This window comes from Schistocerca cancellata, chromosome 3 (assembly GCF_023864275.1).
Source record: "Schistocerca cancellata isolate TAMUIC-IGC-003103 chromosome 3, iqSchCanc2.1, whole genome shotgun sequence".
NCBI lineage: Eukaryota > Metazoa > Arthropoda > Insecta > Orthoptera > Acrididae > Schistocerca > Schistocerca cancellata.
In genome coordinates this window covers 851391475-851416512 of record NC_064628.1, presented here as the reverse complement: position 1 = coordinate 851416512, position 25038 = coordinate 851391475, and the positions used below count along the sequence as shown (strand labels likewise).

At 40.0% G+C, this 25038-nt stretch overlaps 1 protein-coding gene across 1 annotated transcript in view; it reads right to left on the bottom strand.

Moving 5' to 3' along the window:
* Nucleotides 1-24246, bottom strand: part of LOC126175907 (mismatch repair endonuclease PMS2) — a 163848-nt gene extending 139602 nt beyond the window's left edge. Inside the window, exons 1-4 of the mRNA XM_049922973.1 lie at nt 23927-24246; nt 23696-23855; nt 1925-2130; nt 1646-1785 (exon numbers count right to left, since the gene is read on the bottom strand). Coding sequence (XP_049778930.1) covers nt 1646-1785; nt 1925-2130; nt 23696-23855; nt 23927-24061 — 641 coding nt within the window. The 5' untranslated portion in view covers nt 24062-24246. The remainder of the gene's footprint in view (nt 1-1645; nt 1786-1924; nt 2131-23695; nt 23856-23926) is intronic.
* Nucleotides 24247-25038: the final 792 nt, after the last annotated feature.

The window sequence follows — 25038 nt, the reverse complement described above, 5'->3', positions numbered from 1 at the left end:
TCATCTACAAGTGTCAGTGTGTGAACCATTCAACAAAATAACATCAATATGGGCTTTCAGAGCTGAAAGCCCACTCATGTACCCTTGATGACTACACAACACAAAGCTTTAAGCCTCGTCTGGGCCCACCAACACTGACATTGCACGGTTGATGACTGGAAACATGTTGCCCGGTCAGACGAGTCCCATTTCAAATTATATCAAGCAGATGGACGTGTACAGGTACGGAGACAACCTCAGGAATCCATGGACCCTGCATGTCAGCAGGGGACTGTTCAAGCTGGTGGAGGCTCTGTAATGGTGTGGGGTGTGTGAAGTTGGAGTGATGTGATACCCCTGATACATCTTGATATGGTTCTGGCAAATGACAGGTACATAAGCATCCATTCACGTCCATTGTGCATTCCCATGGATTTGGGCAATTCCAGCAGGACAATGCAACACCCCATACATCCAGAATTGCCACAGAGTGGCTCCAGGAATGCTCTTCTGAGTTTAAACACTTCCACTGGCCACCAAACTCACCAGACCTGAACATTATTGATCATATCTAGGATGCCTTGAAACGTGCTGTTAATAATAAATCTCCACCCTCTCAGATTCTTATGAACTTATGGACAGCCTTGCAGGATTCATGGGGTCAGTTCCCTCCAGCACTACTTCAGGCATTAGTCGAGTCCATGCCACATTGTGCAGCAGCACTTCTGCATGCCCGTGGGGGGCCTACACAACATTAGGCAGGTGTACCAGTCTCTTTGGCTCTTCAGTGTATAATAGTAATTGATTCCAGTGAATAAACTTTCGTAATGCTCACAACAGTTGTGTAAGACACCTTCGAATCTGGGATTTTTATTATGATTAGAGATTCAAAAGTTCAGGACAGATTTGCTGTTGGGAAATTTGATCATGTTTATCATTTAGCTCAGGAACAATATTGAAGAGTATGCTAGCAACAAAAATTGGTGGCATAACATCAAAATAAATTTAAAACAGGTTGAATGAGCCTTAACAACAAAGCAACACCAATGTAAACGTTTCTGCACATCAGCTAGTGATAGCTCTATAAATCTTGTTGGATGCAGGTGTCACACACTGCATACCACTTTCCAGGAATGTAAGCCAAACTGGTGAAACTTATCACCAACAACTCACATGCCTTGCAACCACAATTGAAGATGAAGTCATTATGTGTGGCTGCAATCCAACCACTTGCCATTAACATGAAGAAAGAAATTGCACGAGAAGATGATTGAGAGGTGATAACACATCTCCTAAAAAGTCTCCTAAACTTGTGCCCCCAGACTTCTAACTTCCCAATTCCCAGACAGTCAGTCATCAATGAATCACTTTCAGAGAAAAACGTGATTTGACAACTTAGCCTCTGTGCTTCAGTTTGAAACCAATGACATTTCTTGAAATTCAAAATGTAGAAATAAGCTTGGTGTTAAGGTAGTAACAGACAATAAGAAATGCTACAGTACTGGTTAATTCAACAAAAAACCATTTCTATCATAGCCAAAAAAATTAAAACTTTAATGTGAATCTTGCAGCTATAAAACTTTAACACGGGCTAATTGTTTAAATGAAATGGAAAAAACTGAAGGTATTACAAAGCTTACAATAAAATGCTTTGCTGCATACAAACCTTACACCGGTGGAGATGAGACAATAAGCATGTAGAATCTGCACCATTTTGCTGAATTCTTTACGCAAGTTGCGATGGAAGTCCTTATGTCTCACAGGAAATGTTACAAATAGGTTCTTGATGCAGACCGTTGTCCCTACCTATACAAATCATTTACGTCAATTCATACAAATACATGATCATAGATACAGCACATGCACGTACAGAACAAACGAGGTTCCCATCTAGAAATAATTAATTTAAATAGTGATCCACAACTGACAAATTGTCATCACTCACCTGACGAGCACATGGTGTTTGCTTTGTTATGTGTCCATTATGGTCAAATTCCAGTCTTGTTGCACAACTGGCACTACTGTGGCGTGTTAAAATTGTCAAGTCACCAAGGGCACACAAAGAGTTCAGTGCTTCTCCACGAAACCCAAAGGTTTCAACAAAACTTAATTCTGAGTAATCCCTTAGTTTAGAGGTATGGTGTTTCAGGGCTGCAAAAAACAGAGCTCACACTCAGATTTCAGATATAAGAATGATACAAAGTCATTCATAACAGATGTAATACATTATGGAATCTTCTTATCCCAAATTGTTGTTGTTGTGGTCTTCAGTCCTGAGACTGGTTTGATGCAGCTCTCCATGCTACTCTATCCTGTGCAAGCTTCTTCATCTCCCAGTATCTACTGCAACCTACATCCTTCTGAATCTGCTTAGTGTATCCCAAATTAGTCATGGTTATTTTCGTCCACATTTCAGAACACAAAACACAAACACAAACACACACACACACACACACACACACACACACACACACACACACACACACACACTACAACCAGAACTACAACCCAAATCAAAGAGGAAAAAACTCATGCTAGGAGAAGTGTTGCAGTGCTAAAGAAAAGAATATAATAGTTACAAACATAACTTGGCTAGATCAGAAGATTGATATTATTGAAACACTTGTCTATTTCAAGCATCTTTCCATAAAGCACTTTAATACTTTCCGACTGCACAAATTTGATAAAAAAATGTGGTCACCACAGGAGAATGCTCAGTGTGTAGCCTGGTTCAGAGAGACTAGGTCTTATACCCAAGTGCAAAAACGCAGCCAACTATTTTGCTTTCTAGAATTCGAATAAAAAACAGGTGTCAACATGAGTATCTTAGAAGTAGATATCCTCCATGCAGCAAAGAAGTTTAAATCTCATAATAAAGGCAAGTCTTTTGACCCAAATAATATCCTAATTATATTCCTTTCAGAGTATGCTGATACAATAGCCTCATACTTAGCAAACATATACAACCACTCACTCGATGAAAGATCTGTACCAAAAGAATGGAAAGTTACACAGGTCATACCAATACTCAAGAAAGGAAACAGAAAGTAATTAAATGAACAACACCCCTATATCACTGACAGCGATTTGCAGTAGGATTCTGAAATGTATACTGTGTTCAGACTTTATGAAATACCTCAAAGAAAAAAGTCGATTGACACACAGTCAGCATGAATTCAGAAAATATTGTTCTTGTGAAACACAACTGCTATCGACAGGTGATCTCAAAGTGATACCACATTTCTAGGTTTCCAGAAGGCTTTGAACTCTGTCCCTCACAGAGAGTCTAACAAAATTGGTGCTTATGAAGTATTGCTTCAATTGTGCAACTGGATTCGTTATTTCCTGCCAGAAAAGATCACACCATGTAGTAACGGATGGAAAATCATATATCAAAACAGATATGATATCTGACATTCCCCAAGGAAGTGTTATAGGCATTCTGCTGTTCATAATCTGTGTAAATTATTTAGAAGACAATCTGAGCAGCCCTCTTAGATTGTTTGCAGTGATGTTGCCATTTACCAGCTAGAAAGCCATCAAAAGATCAAAACCAATGGCAAAATGACTTAGACACTATGTCTGTATGGTGTGAAATGTGGCAATTGTCTCTGAACAAAGAAAAGTGTGAGGTCATCCACAAGAGAAAGAAAAGAAATCCTTTAAATTTCAGTTCCATGATAAATCACCAAATCTAAAGGCTGTCAATCCAACTAAATGTCTAGGAATTACAATTATGAACAACTTAAATTGGAACACTGACACAGATATTATTGTGGGAGAAAGCAAATCAAAGACTGTGTTTTACAGGTAGAACACTTAGAAGTTGCAACAGGTCTACTAAAGAGACTGCCAAAACAATTCTTTACCATCCTCTGCTGGAGTACTGCTGTGCTGTATATGGTCCTTGCCAGATAGGACTGATGCAGGACAGTGAAAAAGTCAAAAGGAGGGCAGCTAATTTTGCATTATTGAGAAATAGGAGATAGCATTTCACAGATATGATAAGCGAGTTGGGAGGCAATTAGTACAACAGCAGCATTTTCTGTTGCAACCAGAACATTTCATGAAATTTCAGTCACTTTCTCCTCTGAATGCAAAAATATTTTGTCACCAACTGACAAAGAGAGAAATGATCATTGTAAAAAAAAAAAATCAGAGCTTGTACAGAAAGATTTAAGTGTTCATTTTTCCGATTGGCTGTTAGTCAGAAATAGTCTGAAGTTCAGAAATAGTTTGAAGGTGCCAGGCACTGTGAATTGCAGAGAAGTCATGTAGAAGTAGATGTAAATTTAACAGCATTTATGGAAACAGGATGTGTTCTCCATAAACAGGGCATGGATCATCCACCTGTTTCAAATGACATCATGGACAAGATAGAGCAGGTATTTATAAAGAGTGCAATAAAATCAGTGTGTATGGCAGCCATAGAGTTGGGAATGCCATGAGAAACAGTGTAGAAAATCTTGCTTGAGAAGTTACAATCTTAATGCCTACAAGGTGCAACTGCTTCAAGTACTAAAGCTGATGGGCAAGCCTCATCATGAACAGTTTGCAGTGGATATGCTAGCAATATGGATGCAAACAACAACTATTTGGAATGATATGTTTCTCTTACAAGTCAGTTTTTCATGTGTACGGCAAACTGAACCATCAGAACATTCATATTTAGGGATCAGTGTGTCTTCACGTTACATCCCTGAAAAGGAAAGAGACAGTCCCAGAGGCAATGTGTACTGTGGACTTGTACACAACTGTACTATTGATTTATCTATTTTCAGCAAGTCTTCTCTCAAGTGATCTTTATGTGGACATGTTACAATAGTTAGCTTTGCCAACAATGGGAACACCTGCAACCTGATGTCATATTCCAGCAGGGTGAAGCACAACCTCACTGGCCCCTAAATGTCCATCAATTACTGCACGAACAGTTTCTGGATAGGTGGACTGGATGAGATCCTCTGATGTAGTGGTCACCATACCTGGCTGACTCCATACCACAAGACTTCTTTCTAGAGGGTTTTGTAAAGGATAACATGTACTGAATCTAAACTACAGACCTACAGCATTTTAAAACATTTAAAATGCCTCTGAACATGTTTCCACAGAATTTGTGAAGCATATATGGAGAGAAATTGAATACTGACTAGACATTACCATGCCACTTTGGTTGCACACACTGACATGTACAAATAAGGAAACAAAACATTATGAGTTACCTCGTCACATGTCAAAAGCCAACTGTTATTATCTAGTACAGTTTTAAAGTCATTAAATACTCAAAATTTAAAGATAAGTTATGGATACCCTGTGTGCTTTTCTCAGTGTAACTAGGTAAGACAACAACGAAAAGCAGGAACACTGCCCTTCATCCTCCTCACATGTTGGGGAGAGGTAGATAATGAGAAGGGTTCTAGAATGTTTGAGATCTTCCAGCCAAAGAAGTTTCAGAAATCAGTCAATAAGCAATAAAATTACTAACATGTAACCTCTCAGGCAAAATATGTCAGCACTAAAGAGCAGCAAGGAATATACGAGGGGAAGTCAAAAAGTACAGGCACTTTAGTTTTCCGCAATTTGGATCTGACTGCAGGCTTCTGTTTAGTACACAACACATCACAATAGTTCTCAATGTTCACATCTTGGGGTGAAATGAACAGCTACCACATCTTCCATATCCCAGAATAGTGTTAGCATAATGCATAGCACAGCTGCTGGTTGACCTTTCAATTTCTTAACTTCTGCTGATGATAGGTGATTCCAAACCATGCTCACAGCCTTACTTTCCAGTTCGTGATGGTGCACCATGTTTTATCTACAGCAACAATTAGTTGTAAAAAATCCATCTCCTTCCAGATGATAACGGGCCAAATGTTTATGAGAGATATCCATCCTTTGCGCCCTACACTGTGCCGACAATTCTTTCAGTACCCATCTTTCATGCACTTCCCAAAAATTTAGTCTGTTGCCTAAGACGGAATACACTAACCCATGACTGATATGTGAAGTACTGGCAATTTTGTCACTGTGATTCATCCCTTCAACATACTTCCAATGACTTCCAAATTGTCCCAAGCTGGCCTGCCCAATCTTTCCTCATCACATAGAGAAGTTCTTCTCTGTTTGAAGCACTCTTCCATTTGCAGATCTTGCTTCATGATAAACAGCTGTCATCATACTGCACCCACATTTGATGAATAATTTCCACTGTTTCAACACCTTCCGCAACCAAAAAGCGAATGGTTGCCCTCATTTCCTCCTTGGTGCAGATCAACAATGGAACTGCCTTGTTTCACGGTCTATAAGAATACAATGACTGACGCAGGACTAAGAGTGACACATTATATAGAATTGTTGCAGACAACAACACTTCAACCCTGGATTCTAGCAGTGTTACAAAGACCTGTGGTGAGAAATTGCAAAAGTGTGTCTACTTTCTGGCTTTCCCTTGTAAATCAGGGTGAGGACATCATCCTCACAGGCATGCAAAATACCATAAGACTTATCCGCAGCATGCATACATGCATAGGTTACAGATTTTAGCAGTATTCTTAAATGAACTATACTACAATTGGGAAGATTTCTACATCCACTGCAATAAGCATTGTGTTTATGTTTTACCAAATAACGTAATGAAAGACCTGAAGCCATTAGCACATCATCATCTGTTCCTGCACTGCACAAGAATTTCACAAAATGAAGATCTATTAGGCAATGACAGGCACAGAGGTGAAACTTGTTGTTATCCTAATACCTATAAGAGATACATGAGCCCTTCATACCATGAAGTCTTAAGTTTTGAGGGGGTCCTCAAAATCAACACAGTGATGAGCTCTGATGTTTCTCTACATAAATAATCACAATATTTTAGCACTGTTCAATTTCACATTGTAATTAATGTGAAGTTCTTATTTCAACACTGTTTAAGAACCTCCTATTCTGAAATAAAAAACTACAACATATTGGTACTATGAGCGAGTGTTCTCATAATATCACAAATGATGATGTAACTGAAATAACAGTGTCCATAACGCTTGCTAAATGAGATAAGTCTAGGTGAAACCTCTGTACTTCTCTGCAAGAATTGGACAAAAACCGTGATTTTGCTTTACCGAACACACGCGTGACAGAGGGAAGTGCAGGCTACAGATGATGTGCACAAGTCCAAGCAGTCTCATTTTAACTCAGGTCCAATCAGAAGCTAATTGTTTAACAGTTTAAGCAGCTACTAAACACAAGATACAGACACTCACTATGGCAACTGGAACAGAATTTAGAAAGAAACTGTATGAAACCTTACAAAAAGTTCATCTTCAAATGAGAACCAATTGCTAGCACCAACTTATACATTTCAACATTAGGTCAGCTCCTGATCCTGTAATATTTAAATTACACACAACTACCTACTGACAAAAACACACCAAGGGATGTGATATTCTTCCATAAAATTTTCGTACAGTTTTCTGCAAAATTGGTGGTCAACACTTGTAGAAGGTATAATGCCGTTACAGAGGTTTGTTAAGAGTGATACATCATAGGATGGCAATATGCTTATCTACATTTCATACCATTGCAGGTAGGATAAAGCTGTGGCAGCTGCCAGATCTGGAACAATGATGACAAAGACAGCGATGTGACACTGGATGTGAAGGGACATCACACAATTTATGTATGCACACAATTATGATCACTTGGCGGAAGAAGAACTGTGACCCAAGACCAGCTCTCACAGAAAATGGTAAGTTTGAACTTCAGTGTCATTTGGAAGGTAAGAACATTAGTGTTTAAACATCCCATAAATGACAAGCTCATCACACAACAGAGCACAAGTTCAGATCAAAAGGTAATTGGGAAGGAAACTGACCACAGCATTGCCAGAGGAACCATTCCAGCATCAGCATTTAGACATTCAAAGAAACTGCAGAAAGCCTGGATCCGAGTAGCTGGACAAGGATTTGAGTTTTGCTCCTGTTGAAAATATTTGAGTGCCTCAACCTATGTGCCACCCTGTTTAGGAGAAGTGTGACATACTGCTAATATGAACAGCAGACAATGAAGGAGATAAACCAGCAGTCATGCAAACTACAATTAACAAATCACTGCAGCATCAGAATCGAACTGAGTGAATTAAGAACCTAACATTTCCAGTTACATTCTATAGTACATGAAGTCATCTACGTGGTATGACACTTGACACAATCCTCATTACTTGGCTCTTTGTGCACAAAAGATGGACTTAACAATTGAGGTACTTTGCTTTTAGTACACAACGTGGAGCTTTGTTATGTTTGCACATTCTTTGTGCAACAATTAAGTCTGTAAATGCTAAAAACATTCATGGAGCCTATTGTTCCAGCAAGAGATGTTATGCTGGAAGCAATTAAAATACAATACAGCAAATCATATTTTGGGCTATTGTATCTATGGCTTGATTATGTTATGGCATCATGGAAAAGCTTGACCAGGCCCAAGAATCTAATTAAAACTACTAGTTTCCTTCCTCTGGACAAACCTAAAGGAAATGGTACAAAGCCTACAATAGACACAGTACCACTTTGATTTTCCTACAGTGCTATAGATATTCGTATTGTCCTGAGCCACTGACCTCTCATTGCTTTCATATCTCGGCGAATAAAAAAATTTCACATATGAAACATACATCATATGTGCCTCACTGTGTGCTATCATTTGCAAAAAAAACTTGTTTCAATATCTTGAATAGTTTATGAGGTATGACGATTGTTATGATCCCATGATTCAAAATGTGCAAGGTCATGAATAGGCGCATTGACGTCACCATCCATCAAATATAAAACTCGATACATTGAGAACAAAGCAAGCTATAGTTCTGCTCTCAATTTTAAATGAATTTCTGATATCTTACCTACACTTCATTCCCTGCAACACCTGAGCTAAAATCAACCATACGTTAAGTTTAAGCAAGGTGTTTCTATGTCTGCAAACTTTTTAAAATTGTGTGTAATGTTTTACTCAATCTGATGCAGCACAGCACATATGATGGATAACATAAAGTAATTCAGTTCTTTATCGAGTGAAGCTATCAGACTGTAAGATGTTCAAAAACCACATTTTTTCACCTAACAGTTTGAGAAAGATCGAGTGGTAACTATTTCATATCATCAGTGCAGGCACCAGCATTTGCCATGCAGTACAGCCATAACAAAAGCCTCCATCAGCACATAATGCAGAGAGCATGTCTGTGGCACGGGAAATGTTACACTACCATTTAAAATCAGCTAAATCTGTAAATTCATTTTATACTTCCTTGGATGGCAAAGGCCAATTGTGTTTTCGGGTCCAATTTTACATTCCTTTTTTTTTTTTTTTTTTTTTTTTTTTGGGGGGGGGGGGGTGTGTCTCCTGTCTTTGTGCCATTTTCCTTTTCAACACTGACATTTTTATACTGGTACTGAACATATAAAACATCTGGAACTCTGAGAAAAACGTACAGAGACTGGCAAGTACTTGCAGCAAGATGAAAGAACCTGTTCTCACTACCTTGCGGAAACTATTTCTGCAACTTGACAAAACCTATGGAAGTTGACTTCTTAGGAGTGAAGGACATCAAAGAACTTGCAGAGGTAGCTTCTGTTAATGAATTGTGAAAGTTTATTTGCTAGTGTACATACACCATAAGGCCAATTAATTGGCAATGCAAGTTTTCCTTAACTTATTCGAAGTTTTTTACTACTTTCTGGTATGAAGACTATGGTCAAAGACAGGTTTGTAGTGTGGTTCAAAGTTTAGATTAGTTTGAAATGTGACAGTCTGATTGTGAGCTGTCAAAGCCAACAAATATAATACTATGAAAAATAGCTCAAATACTTTTACCTTAGTCTAATCTTATCTTCACAGTCACGCAAAGTACTTGTAGGGGTTGTAGTATATTCCTAGATTCCTCACCTAAAGTTAGCTCTTGAAATGTTTTAAGTACACTTTCCCAGAATAGTTTGAGTCCATCTCCAAGCACACGTAATTTCAATTCTTTTCAGCACCTCCATGATGCTCTCTTGTGGGTCAAACAAACCTGTGACCATTTATGATACCCAACTCTGTTGGTATATTTGGTATGGGCCCTACGTACTTCAGAAATATTCCATGAGGTGTAACCACATGTGTTTTGCAAACAATCTCCATTGTTAACTGACTGCATTTTCCTAGAAACCTACCAATGAACTGAGGTCTGTCACCTACTTTGCCTAAGATTGAGACTATATTAATGTTCAGTTTCATATTCCTGTGAATTGTTACACACAGTTATTTATATGAATTGACCAATTCCATTATTGACATTTTGATATTTTAATCACAGAATACTACATTTGTTTTAAAATTTTGTGATGAGAACAATACTGCTACATCTCTGTGACCCGGCAGAAATGTCGGTACCCTGACATGTCCTCTATCAATAACTCTTCCAGCTGCTGGTGAAAGGCACCAGCCAAGTCCCATGCTGATGTCAAGCCACAGGAAAGGCCCAGCTATCAGGCTGCAAGACTCTTCAAATCATCCTGTGCTAAAGTCTTTACCTCACTTACATCATACTTCCATGAATTGGCTGTTTATTGCATTTCAACTAGACTACATTTTGAACTGCTGTTCTACACGTTATTGACAAATCTGCAAGACCTCAGATTATCTGGATTGTTCTCTTGGTGTGTCCTACAATTTACTATGACCTGTTGTGGACAGAAATTGTAAATTATCAAGTCATTGCCATGTGTCCATATTTTCTGTGTAATAAAGTGTGTTGCATGGTAGTGGATGCAATAATGGTGATGAGGACCCTTAACTTCATGTGTATGTGAGAACAACAGACCAAGCTAAGTGACCATGGATTCAGAATTCATAAAATTGTAGCAGCAACAGCTGCAACTTGAAATGCAGCAGCAGACACAACAAGCAGAACTACAAAAGCAACAGCTGCAACATCAACTGCAGCACCAGCAGAAGACAAAAATTTCTTTAACAGTAGCAACAATTTACACCACATCAACTCACCAACTAGAACAGCATCTGCTGCCACCATTTGCACAATTTCATTCAGAAGACAATTGCTATGACTTATATCACAAGTGTCAGCAGAGTAGCATAACCAATGTCGCTTCTCTGCTTTCTCCTCACTCCCAAATGTTATTTCTTCTTCAGAAATTATGTCCTCCAAATTAAACTGAGTAGTTTCGGTTTGCCTAAATCCATCATTCTCTCTGCAAGCATTACAAGCAGCAAACAAAAGTTGTAGCAGCTAGGCTCATATGTTTTCTTTGCCATAAGCAGTAACATTAGTAATATCCAGCATGGGCAGCTGATGTCAAAGGGCTGAATTGTAAGCATCAGTTTTTGTTAAAAATGAAAATGGCAAACAATCCTACGCTGAATTACTGGTGCGTAGTGTCATAATTCTGTATGCATGTGATAAAATAGCTTGTGCACAGACACTGAAATTAAGAAATCTTACTCTCGAAGTAGTGTTAACAACAGCAAAAACTTCTGAAAGCTCAAATGCAGCACAGTACTAAGTTGACGAAAGCAGCATTATCCCCTGTAAAAACCATTTAAAATATCTCATACAGTGCAGCTTAATTCTGATTTAGGGACAAAGCCCACAGCAGCACATATTTGGCCCACAATCTCACTGCAGTCCCTCTACACCCACCCTCACAATACCAATGACAGGAAGCAGTGTAAGGGTGCTCGGATTGTTTTGTTAAATGTATCCACACTCAGAGTCCTTGTAAGGAAATGTGCCGTGTACAGTGATGTAAAGGGCATGTGGCAGAAGTTTGCAAAGGTAGCACTGCAATGCAATGACAAGACCACAGCAGCATGAACACATTACAGCTGAACTCTTTCACAGAGCAACCACAAAAGTTTTTTCTCCCACTAATGACCAACAACCAATTAATAAAATTTCTTGTTAATACCTGTTTGCATGGTTCTATTATAAATGAAGAAAACTATGCTCACACTGGTTCTTCATCTCCTCAGCCAACATAACAAAGATTAAAATCCCACACCAAGCACCTCACAATTTTGCACGATACAGGCATAGTAACAGCATTGTACGAAGTCACCCATCCAATTGTTTTCTTAATTGTACCATCACATCAGGCACAAAGAAATTTGGCTTTTGGTTTTAAAATAGCAGCTGGCATCAACATTGTATCAGCAGTTGTACCATCTGATGATCCTGACATACACACTGAATTTTCAGACTTTTTTCCACCAGACTTAGGGCATGCAAATAATTATGTAGCTCACATTCAGCTACAGTCTTCTGTAGCACCTCACTACTTTAGAGCTTGACCAGTGCCAGATGCATAGCGAGATGACCTCAAGTCCATATTACATTGCCTGGTGCAACAAGATGTCCTCACACCAGTCACATCTAATTAATGGGAAACACCACTGGCAATTTTACAAAAACCATATGGCTCCCTAGATGTTTGTAGTGACTTTAAATTAATTATAATGGCACAATTAGAGATTGATGTGTATCTCATTCAAAGGTCGTAAGAGCTCATATCAAGACTGTCAGATGGATAATACTTCTCAAAACTGATCTATCCAAAGCTTATTTACAATTGCCACTAAACAAACAGTCTCACCATTTCATGGTCATCAACATTCCACTTGGATTCTACAGAAACAATAAATCACTTTTCAGAATTGCTAGTGTGCCAGTAATTTTCTAACAATTTTTGGAGCAGTTGATATAAGATATTCCAAATGAAATCAATTATTTGGATGATGTATTAGTAAGACGCATTACAAGATAGCAACATTTTGTGAATTTACATCTACTGTTCCAGACATTACAACAAAATGGAATAAAGTACAACCTAAACAGGTGTGAATTCTTTGAACAGCAAGAAGAGTAATTATGCCACTTATAGAGTTGTAAAGGATTTCAACCTACTCAGCAACATGTGGAAGCCAAAATAACAACAATAATAATAATAATAATAATGAGTTCTTTCAAAGTTAAAATGCCTTCAGTCTTTTCTCATCAAAATACAATAAATTATCATGCCAAAGTTATAGCAAGTGCTGCCCAGATCAGAAAAAATCCTTAAGAATCTACACAAGAACAGTGAAAAATGTGAATGGACATATCGGTGCCAGGAGGCTTTTCACAAGCTAAAACATTATCTACCGTTTGTTCCTTGTCAGGTGACACATGTCCCCTCAAAATGCCTTATTTTTCCCACTGCTGTTTCACAACATGGCATCAGAGACATAGTTTTTTCACACAGTGATTATAGGCATGAACAACCCATTGCACACACATCTAAAATGACTACATTACCCCGGATCAATCACTCATAGGGGGAAAAAAAAAAAAAACCAGCACACTAGCGATAATATTTGGTATCTGAAAATTCCATACATTTCTTTATGGCACAGTATTTTACCTCATAGCAGACCATAAGCCATTAATTTCCTTGTTCACTCCTAAGGACTGCCTTTCACAAAAACCATGTAACGCCTGCAATTCTGGGACCTCTTCCTCAGCAATTACAATTACTTAATTCATTGTCACCCAAGAGCACAACATGCTAATGCAGATGCCCTTTCAGGACTATTATGGGACCAGATCCCACATTTGAATTTCAGGAAACACTGTGCTTTCAAATAGGTGGCATCTTAGAAAACTGTTTACAAGAGTTTTCTGTAACTGCATCTGTAATTGGGAAGAATACAGCTGAGGATCTTATCCTCAAACACATTATGAAATACATTTAATAAGTTTGTCCACTGCCCACCCCTCTCTCTCCCAGAAATCTGGACAGACCTTTCCCTATAAGACATGATCCACAAGGTACAATGAGTACTGATGCTGAAATCAGATGACAACAGCTGCAAGGTGCTCATCCCACTGCTTCTGTGTCAGTGAGAAGTAAACATACTGCACACTGACCACTGGGAGATAAGACACACGAGGACACTCATAAACTGGCATTCCTAAGGCCCAACAACAAGTAGGACATCGATAGCACAGCTTGCTCTGTGAGAGCTGACATCGAGCCAGTCAGAAGCACCTCAAGGGTTCCAAACCTGGCCTAGGTTGCAGCAGCCTTGGTAGTGCCTCCATGTGGACATCACTGGCCCTTTCCTCAGAGATATGTGGCTCATTGTCACAGATTAATTTTCCAAGTTTCTTTACATAGTCTGAATATCAAATCCCAAAGCAAGGGAGACAATAAGCACCTTGCAGAATATTTCTGACCTCAAGGGAAGCCAAGAAACAATTTTTACAGACACTGGCCCTCAATTTTCATCCATTAGGTTTAAGGATATCTGCTCTTGGAACAGCATAATGCACCAGACAACAGTGTCATTCCACCAAGCCTCCAATGGTGAAGCCAGGCAGTTTGTCTACACCTTTAAGGTGCAGTTGCAGAAGATGCCATCAGTAACATGCAAGACCAAGGTCCTGACACAGCTGCTGCTCTCCTACAGGACCACACTGATACAGGGATGAACACGGGCAGAACTGATGCAAGGCCACTGACAGTGAACCCTCTGAGGCCTCCTGGGGCCTACAACACACGTACACCAGTCCAAACATTGCACTTGCTACTCACTGGGCACAGAGGTTTGAACTCAAACTTTGGGAGGGCCCAGGATGGATACCAGGTGTCATCAGTGCCGCCTGGGGACACCAAACATTCACAGTTGACGTCAATGGTGCCTGCTAGTAGAACACGCCAACAAGCTGCACCCACACTTAGCAGCTTCTACCTCAGGCCAACCACCACTATCCCCAGGGCCAGCTGAATACAACTTCCATTAAAGCCACAGTCACAAGCTTAAGTGCTACTAGAGCTGATTCATTGTGAAATTGGACCCTTTCCCTCCTACAGCACTGCCACTTCCAGCAGGGGCACAGAGACTGAATCAGCAGCTCCAGCCAACTCCAGCATCACAAGCAGAGGACGCAGTGACACCAGACACAGAGATCAACAGCAAACCATTAGGTGGATCACCTATCCACATCTATCCTCTCCTTTACGGTGGTAATGATTCCGACAAGGACACTTCCTGCCTTACACACCGATTAAAGGGAGGCAGAGGTGTTACATCTCTGTCATCTGACAGCACCGTTGATACCCTACGATGCCTGCTATTAATGACTCATTCAGCTGACATCATATGGGTCTGTCTGTTGGCATCAAACCAGAGATAAAATATGGCTTCCAGGTGGCTTCAAGACACTGTTACGCTAAAATCTCTACCGGGTTACACCATTCTTTTGTGACTTGACTGTTTACTGCATTCCAACTGGCCTACATTTTTTATTGCTGTTCTATAGATTGACAGATTTCCTTGATCCTGGACTATCCGCATTATTCTCTTGGTGTTTCTACAATTTATGATGACCTGACATGCACTGGAGACACGAACTATCAGGTGATTACAGTGCACCCCTATTTTCTGTGTAATAAAATGTGTCGCTCTGCAGTAGAACAGTACATTTCTGTACATTTGAAGCAAGTTTTAAATCAAAACATCTTGAAATCTCATCAAGATCTGACTCAGTATTTGTACAGCTTTGGCTACTGTTAACATTATCTGCAAGGTCATTAATATACAATACAAACAGCAAGGTCCCAACACATTTCCCTCTGGCACAACTGAAGCTCCTGTTGATGACAATCTATTCAAAGTAACAGGCTGCATCCTTGCTATCAAGTCACAAATTTCACTCAATACCTAGATTGGTGTCAAAGAAACTGAATGGTAGTTTTGTGGATCATTTCTGCTAACCTTCTTATCGGTGAGTGTGACTTGTGCTTTCTCCCAACTATGGGGCACAGTTTTTTTGTTCGCATGATCTATGGTACATTATAGTTAAAAAGAGGGTGTCAACTTTCCCAGGAATTCCGTGTAGAATCTGATAGTGCTTCCATTCGGTCCTGAAGCTTTGGTCAATTTTAGCAATTTCAAATGTTTCTCAATAGCACTTATACTAATATCTACTTCATTTATCTTTGTAACAGAGCAAGAATTAAACTGGGGCAAAACTCCTGGCCTACCTTTTTAAAGGAGCATTTGAAAATGAGGCACAGCATTCCTGCCTTTGTTTTGCTCTCTTCAATTGCAGTTCCTGTGTCACCCATGACTGTGTGGACACTAACTTTGGGGCTACCAAAAGCTTTTCCATATTACTAGAATTTCTATAGGTTCTTAAAGAGATCTTTTGCTAATATTCTAGTACGATAGTCCTTGAAGACTTCACACATTGTCCTCTTGACAGCCAACCGCATTTCAATTAGTATATCTCTATCTATAGCACATTTACACACACACACACACACACACACACACACACACACACACACACACACACTGTTCCAGTGGGTGGTCAATAATTTTTCTAAGCTTGAGCCAACTTTCTTTCTACAGCCTCCTGCCCTGTGTTAAATGCTGTAAGTTCCTTGTCAGGATATGATAATATTACTTATTTCAGCTGCCCTTTGCATTTTGCTAATCACTGTAGCTTCAGATGCTCCATGGTCACCGACACCATTTTCATTGTGGACATTCTCAAAGACGTCGGGTATTTGTAGCAACTGGATCCAATATATTTCTATCACATCATAAGTGGGTTTCCAAACTATCTGTTCTTGGTAGTTTACAGAGTAGCCTATAGATTTAATATTGTTTTGAAGGGTGTCTTGTCACACCCTCACTTACAAAACTGTAAATATCCCAGTTTATTGTTGATTAAAATCTATTCCAACAATGAAAGTCTGATTGGGGAACATACGTACTTGTGAACTGAAGTTTTCTTCTCAAGTTTTGGTTACATCTGAGGCTGAGTTTAGCAATCAATAGAAAAATACAATTATAAGTTCATGCCCATCCTTGATAGTAATCCTTATCCAAACAAATTCACATTCAGCTTTAATTTCTATCTTGGTGAATTTGAGCTTTTTATTTACTTTGACAAATACACCAAGCCCATTTGCCATTAGCCTTTACTTTAAATATACACTTAAATTTTCAACAAAAATCTCACTGCTATGAAGTTCAGGGTTTAACCAGCTTTATGTACATTGCAGTGCTTTTCAGGAGTGCTTGATACTCTGGCAATGCTTCAGTAGTTGAGCACTAGGATTTTAATACTCTCAGCTGTGTGAAACATTTCTTCTGATTTTATACTGCTACTTCAGGGTCCCCTACAGCTATCATTATATGGACTAGATGGAGAGAGAACTAATCTATAAAAACTTGTGTATGCCCTGCACACAGCTAAATGGGTAAGCAGCCTATTAAAGGGGGCCCTACAGTTATCAGCCCTAAAGGGCAAATCTAGCAAGTTGCAATCTATGGTACCTTGTCACAGAACCTTCCAAATATCTGGTTCAAATCTTCTAGCTGACTCAAAATCAGAGGGTCACAATCTACATCTACATCCATACTCCGCAAGCCACCTGACAGTGTGTGGCGGAGGGTACCTTGAGTACCTCTATCGGTTCTCCCTTCTATTCCAGTCTCGTACTGTTCGTGGAAAGAAGGGTTGTCGGTATGCCTCAGTGTGGGCTCTAATCTCTCTGATTTTATCCTCATGGTCTCTTCCCAAGATATACATAAGAGGGAGCAATATACTGCTTGACTCCTCGGTGAAGGTATGTTCTCGAAACTTCAACAAAAGCCTGTACCGAGCTACTGAGTGTCTATCCTGCAGAGTCTTCCACTGGAGTTTATCTATCATCTCCGTAACGCTTTCGTGATTACTAAATGATCCTGTAATGAAGCAAGCTGCTCTCCGTTGGATCTTCTCTATCTCTTCTATCAACCCTATCTGGTACGGATCCCACACCGCTGAGCAGTATTCAAGTAGTGGGCGAACAAGCGTACTGTAACCTACTTCCTTTGTTTTCGGATTGCATTTCCTTAGGATTTTTCCAATGAATCTCAGTCTGGCATCTGCTTTACTGACGATCAACTATATATGATCATTCCATTTTAAATCACTCCTAATGCGTACTCCCAGATAATTTATTGATTTACTGCTTCCAGTTGCTGACCTGCTATATTGTAGCTAAATGATAAGGGATCTTTCTTTCTATGTATTCGCAGCACATTACACTTGTCTACATTGAGATTCAATTGCCATTCCCTGCACCGTGCGTCAATTCGCTGCAGATCCTCCTGCATTTCAGTACAATTTTCCATTGTTACAATCTCTCGATATACCACAGCATCATCCACAAAAAGCCTCAGTGAACTTCCGATGTCATCCACAAGGTCATTTATGTATACTGTGAATAGCAACGGTCCTACGACACTCCCCTGCGGCACACCTGAAATCACTCTTACTTCGGAAGACTTCTCTTCATTGAGAATGACATGTTGCACTCTGTTATCTAGGAACTCTTCAATCCAATCACACAATTGGTCTGGTAGTCCATATGCTCTTACTTTGGTCATTAAACGACTGTGGGGAACTGTATCAAACGCCTTGCAGAAGTCAAGAAACACGGCATCTACCTGGGAACCCGTCTCTATGGCCCTCTGAGTCTCGTGGACGAATAGCGCGAGCTAGGTTTCACATGATTGTCTATTTCGAAACCCACGCTGATTCCTACAGAGTAGATTTCTAGTCTTCAGAAAAGTCATTATACTCGAACATAATACGTGTTCCAAAATTCTACAACTGATCGACGTTAGAGGTTTAGGTCTATAGTTCTGCACATCTGTTCGACGTCCCTTCTTGAAAACGGGGATGACCTGTGCCCTTTTCCAATCCTTTGGAATGCTACGCTCTTCTAGAGACCTATAGTACACCGCTGCAAGAATGGGGGCAAGTTCCTTCCCGTACTTTGTGTAAAATCGAACTGGTATACCATCAGGTCCAGCGGCCTTTCCTCTTTTGAGCGATTTTAATTGTTTCTCTATCCCCCTGTCGTCTATTTCGATATCTACCATTTTGTCATCTGTGTAACAATCTAGAGAAGGAACTACAGTGCAGTCTTCCTCTGTGAAACGGCTTTGGAAAAAGACATTTCATATTTCGGCCTTTAGTCTGTCATCCTCCGTTTCAGTACCATTTTGGTCATAGTGTCTGGACATTTTGTTTTGATCCACCTACCGCTTTGACATAAGACCAAAATTTCTTAGGATTTTCTGCCAAGTCAGTACATAGAACTTTACTTTCGAATTCATTGAACGCCTCTCGCATAGCCCTCCTCACACTACATTTCGCTTCGCGTAATTTTCGTTTGTCCGCAAGGCTTTGGCTATGTTTATGTTTGCTGTAAAGTTCCCTTTGCTTCTGCAGCAGTTTTCTAACTCGGTTGTTTTACCACGGTGGCTCTTTTCCATCTCTTACGATCTTGCTTGGCACATACTCATCTAACGCATATTGTAAGATGATTTTGAACTTTGTCCACTGATCCTCAACACTATCTGTACATGAGACAAAACTTTTGTGCTGAGCCATCAGGTACTCTGAAATCTGCTTTTTGTCACTTTTGCTAAACAGAAAAATCTTCCTACCTTTTTTAATATTTCTATTTACGGCTGAAATTATTGATGCAGTAACCGCTTTATGATTGCTGATTCCCTGTTCTGTGTTAACTGTTTCAAATAGTTTGGGTCAGTTTGTCACCAGAAGGTCTAATATGTTATCGCCACGAGACGGTTCTCTGATTAACTGCTCAAGGTAGTTTTCAGATAAAGCATTTAAAAAAAATTTCACTGGATTCTTTGTCCCTGCCACCCGTTATGAACGATTGAGTCTCCCTGTCTATATCCGGCAAATTCAAATCTCCACCCAGAACTATAACATGGTGGGGAAATCTACTCGAAATATTTTCCAAATTATCCTTCAGGTGCTCAGCCACAACAGCTGCTGAGCCAGGGGGCCTATAGAGACATCCAATTACCATGTCTGAACCTGCTTTAACCATGACCTTCACCCAAATTATTTCACATTTCAGATCTCCGTCAATTTCCTTCGATACTATTGCACTTCTTATCGCTATAAACATGCCTCCCCCTTCACTGTCCAGCCTGTCTCTGCAGTATACATTCCAATCTGAGTTTAGAATTTCATTACTGTTTACATCTGGTTTCAGCCAACTTTCTGTCCCTAGTACTACGTGGGCATTGTGACCGTATATTAATGAGAGCAGTTCTGGGACCTTTCTATAGACGCTCCTGCAGTTTACTATTAGCACATTAATATTGTTATTCGCTGTTGCATTTTGCCTACTCCTACCTTGCCGCGTCTCAGGAGGCGTCTTGTCGGGCCTAGGGAGGGAATTCTCTAATCTAAAAATCCCAAATGTGCACTTCACACGTACTCCGCTACCCTTGTAGCCGCTTCCTGCGTGTAGTGCATGCCTGACCTATTCAGGGGGACCCTACATTTCTCCACCCGATAGCGGAGGTCGAGAAATTTGCACCCCAGATCTCCGCACAATCGTCTGAGCCTCTGGTTTAAGCCTTCCACTCGGCTCCAAACCAGAGGACCACAATCAGTTCTGGGAACGATACTACAAATAGTTAGCTCAGATTCCACCCCGCGAGCAAGGCCTTCCACCTTCACCAACTCTGCCAACCGCCTGTATGAACTGAGGATGACCTCTGAACCCAGATGGCAGGAGTCATTGGTGCCGATGTGAGCAACAATTTGCAGTCGGGTACACCCAGTGCTCTCTATCGCCACCGGCAGGGCCTCCTCCACATCTCGGATGAGACCCCCCGGCAAGCAGACAGAGTGAACACTGGCCTTCTTCCCCGACCTTTCCGCGATTTCCCTAAGGGGCTCCATCACCCGCCAAACGTTGGAGCTCCCAATCATTAATAAACCCCTCCCACCGTGTGTCTGCTCGGAACTTGCTGAAGGAGTGGCCACATGTCCACTCACAGACAGAGCGGGCGATGCCACACGGCCAGCCTCCACATTGACCCTCTGCCTTGTGCGCCGCGAATGCCACTGAACCCGCCACTCCCCTTGCGGAGAGGGTGGCCCAACCGCGCCCGGTACCCGCGAAGATGTCTCGACAGCAGGGACAGTGGGTGAAGCATGTAACACCTGGGGTGTACCATGCGACGCACCAGACTATCCATCCTAAGAAATCAATTTACTGTAGAGAGTTAATCAACTTTTAATTAGACTGCTAATTCACTAAAGGCAGCTGATAGTTGACTAAACTGTGGTTACTAGACACTTCTTGTAGAAAACAATGAAAATAGCACTACCTGTCTCTGGACTGTATTCAAAACAAACCTTAGCACTACTGGCACTATGGCTGACTAAAGGGACTCTCTCTGACTGTATTCAGAACAAACACGAAATCTATGGAACACTATTACTAGCACTTGACAATTAAAGCTTCCTAAAAGCAAAAACACATGGAAGAATAAGTGACAAGTAAGAAAAATACAGTTAATACTTAAATTAACGTAGCTTGCTGCAGAGCAGACGTGACACAGACGGCAATTACGGTGACACTGTTCTGGGGACCATGCTATGTAGATTCTGAGGTTCATTGAAATTCAGTGAGCAAAGCTGATGTTCCCAACTTTCTCTGTCGGTCACTGGAATGATTCAAGTATGACCTCAGAGCCCAAATGACAGACATTGTTTGGTCCTTCAGTAGCTGCTGGAACTGCATCTTCAACATTCTGAATGTGGTCTCCAGGCATATACTCTGAACGCACATGCTGAACCTTCCTGTCTCCTGCCGCCATTTTCCTAAGGAGTACCATTATTTATCAGATATTTGAACTGCCAGTGATTTCTAGTCCCCTACCCTTTTGTGTTTGCTTACTCTTAGCATAGGAGACAGCATGTTTCCCAACAAGTCTCACTGACTCAGTTTCTTCAGTGGAAGATAGGACATAGAACTTGTTGCTTAAAGGCTGCGTATAATACACTTATTTCTGTCTGATTCCTGTCTCCCTTGTTCAGAGCCCCTAGATCAGGGATTCACAAACATTAATACGATGGCAGCCTGCCCCTCACCATTCATTCTTTTCTATTTCTTTGACTCTTCTTGTATTACGAAGCAAATCTGTTGAGTCTCTGTCTTTGTGTCACTGGAAACAATCAAAGTTATGGTAGCTAACGCATTAAAATGCGCTTGCTTCATTGGATGAATGCGAACAATGTATTTCCATAATGAATTGTAAAAAAATAAAAAATAAAATTAAAAAAAGGAACTGCCTGCCAAATGATGCGTCAATTTTGTACTTGTCTACTACAAAAATTGAGCCACACATAAAAGTAATTGTGAAATCAATGGAGTATTTTTTTGAAATTAAATTGTGTAAATATTGCTCCTACAAGAATATACTGTTGTAACTAAATTTATTACATAAAATGAATATTTTTGAAACATATGGTGTGAACTAATTATGTATATGGTAATTTTTTTGTGCTTACGGCCCTTCTGTTGTCACTGCGAGGGGTTTGCAGCCCACTGTACTAGCTTGTCTGAACACTCTTGATGTAGACCTACCAATGTCATACCACTAAGTCAAGTGAACAAATGTTGATAGATTCTGTACTTCCCATAGAGGAGATAATATCCACAGGAGATGATAGTACTTGAGGTACCGTTGGTACCACCAGCACTTGTAGCCCTAACAGTACACTAGCTGTACTCAGTTTCCTATCATCTGACAGTAGTCAGGGCAATCTCCAGTTGCTTATAACATGGAACTATCTTATTCTGTACCCAAGAACAACATTCACAGAAGGAAAGTGTTATGGCTGGTGCAAACACACAACAGTAACATTGCTGATTCTCTTCTAATTTCCATACCTGTTAAGCAGTAAGGATTACCCATTCCCTTTAAGAACTGTATCAATTAAAACCAAAGAGATTTCTGGTATGACAACACAAAAAGCTGGAATAAAAATTACTGATTCCTTTAAACTACTTGGAACCTTCCAATATTTAATGGGTTTAGAACTGTATGAGCATTAAACACAATTTACTATAGTTAACTAAAACGCCCATTACAGAAGAAACACAGCGAATGGATTGTGTGTTCCTGAAAGTTTTGTTCCCTCAACAGAAATTTGGTGTTTGGAGGCATCAGCAAACTAAACACCTGCCAAGAACTCATCTGCACACTTTTGTACCTGACTTTATTAATATTCGTATTAGTTGTTGTAACAACTCCTTCATGTAAATGGATGATGATGATGATAGAAGGGATAGGGTGAAATGGATCAACTGAACCTACCAATAGTATAAGTCATTTTCATACCACCATGCTGTGGCATTGTAAATGTGAAAGCAAAAAGAGAATGGAACACTGACAACACTGTATTATTTTTTTGAATGTACATTATAAAAGCATACTGACGTGTAGCGTTTCACAAGGTTTAGTTTAGGTCATATGTAACAGTTAATTTGTGAGTTTGTGAAGAGGTAGCCAAGGTTTCGGTTAATCCAGTGAATTCTCACATTCACACATCCCCTGTGGCTCTTTAATGCCTTTCATTATGAAGAATTGCACTGTACACTGGTTTGCTGTGGCTTCCTCAACGTCACATACATTTTTTTCCATAACGCAAAGATCAGTAAAGCCGCGGTGATGCTGTTTGGTCCCTCCCCCAAAGCAATAAACAAGATAACTTTCGTCATACTATAACTCTTTGCGCTGTCTTATCTATACAATAAAGATAATTTTGGAAATTTTTCTTTGCGAACTTCATACTTACTCAAAGCCTGAAAATCTCTTTCAACGACGCCCGATCCATCATCACAGACTTCTATTGTATCACTTCCATAGTCTTTCAAAAATACGTCTATATTGCGTGCACCAGCGTCCAAACTATTTTCAACAAGTTCTTTAACAGCAACTGCCAAATTTAAAACTACCTGAAATTGGAAACAATTTGTATGCGCAAGTCTGAAACAACCAACAGAACACAAAACGGAACAATATGTACCTGTGCTGAGCAAAGTTTGCTCGAAGATTCCTTGTCAATTTGATGGATAACACTTTGTTTTGTTTCTTCACTTCGGCACGTAAAATTTTTCAAATCTAATGTCGTTTCGGTTTCGGCTTCTGGATATACATCCATTCTGATCCAAGACTGTGAAAGGGAAAATTTTTATATTGGGTGAACAACCACTTTGGCTGACACACAAAATAATGTTTTCGCTTTCCTAATCATTTTTCATAAATCTTTTGACACAATTTTGCTTGTAACACCGCGAAATCATGTAAACAAACATTCGCGCCATCCAGAGTTCACATACACAACCACCAAACAAGACGCAAGATATACAAATATTTCCACTGACAAAGATTGCCGGCTGTCAGTCAGAAAGCAGAAATATCTCTGGAGTAAGCAGGTTTTGAGTTGTCAACACACATTGCCAGTCCGGTCACGTCATCTCGGGACGCTGTAGGACTGTGTAGGTTTATCAGCAAAGCGCCCTGTGCATTTAGAATGTCATAACATTAGTATAGCCAGATTCCCTTCGTAGGTACCGTGAATCTGACATAGACCTTTCTCAAACATCATAACAGTTTGTTTGATACCTGGAATAAAGACCAATGCACACTGGTCTTCACGTCAAGCCTTGTCCACAGTTTCATGCTGTCAATCACGTCACTACACTTCAAGGTTTCAAATCAAGTCAAGTCATGTGATCTGAACTCGCATGCCTATGGTCAACTGTTTTTTCGCTGGAATCGCTATCTTCGCAAGATGATTTTCGATTTTATTTACGCGCGAAGTGCACGTACTCAGTGATAGCATATATATGTGGATATTTACGTCCACATTTGTACGAAAATGACATTTATTGGACTGAATGGTTTTCAACTTTCAGGGGTAGCACGTATGTGCACAAGTGCAAAACAACTCAAAAAAGTGAGGTCCGAAAAATATCATTATGTAGTTTAGATAGGGATTTTTACAAGCTATACAAGGAGCTCGAGGAAGCGGAATCTTCATTTTATATTCTAGAAAGTCAAAACATCATTTTTTTATTTGTTACATTTACTTGCACCCATATTTACTAGGAGAAACTCAATGCTACGAGCAGCAGT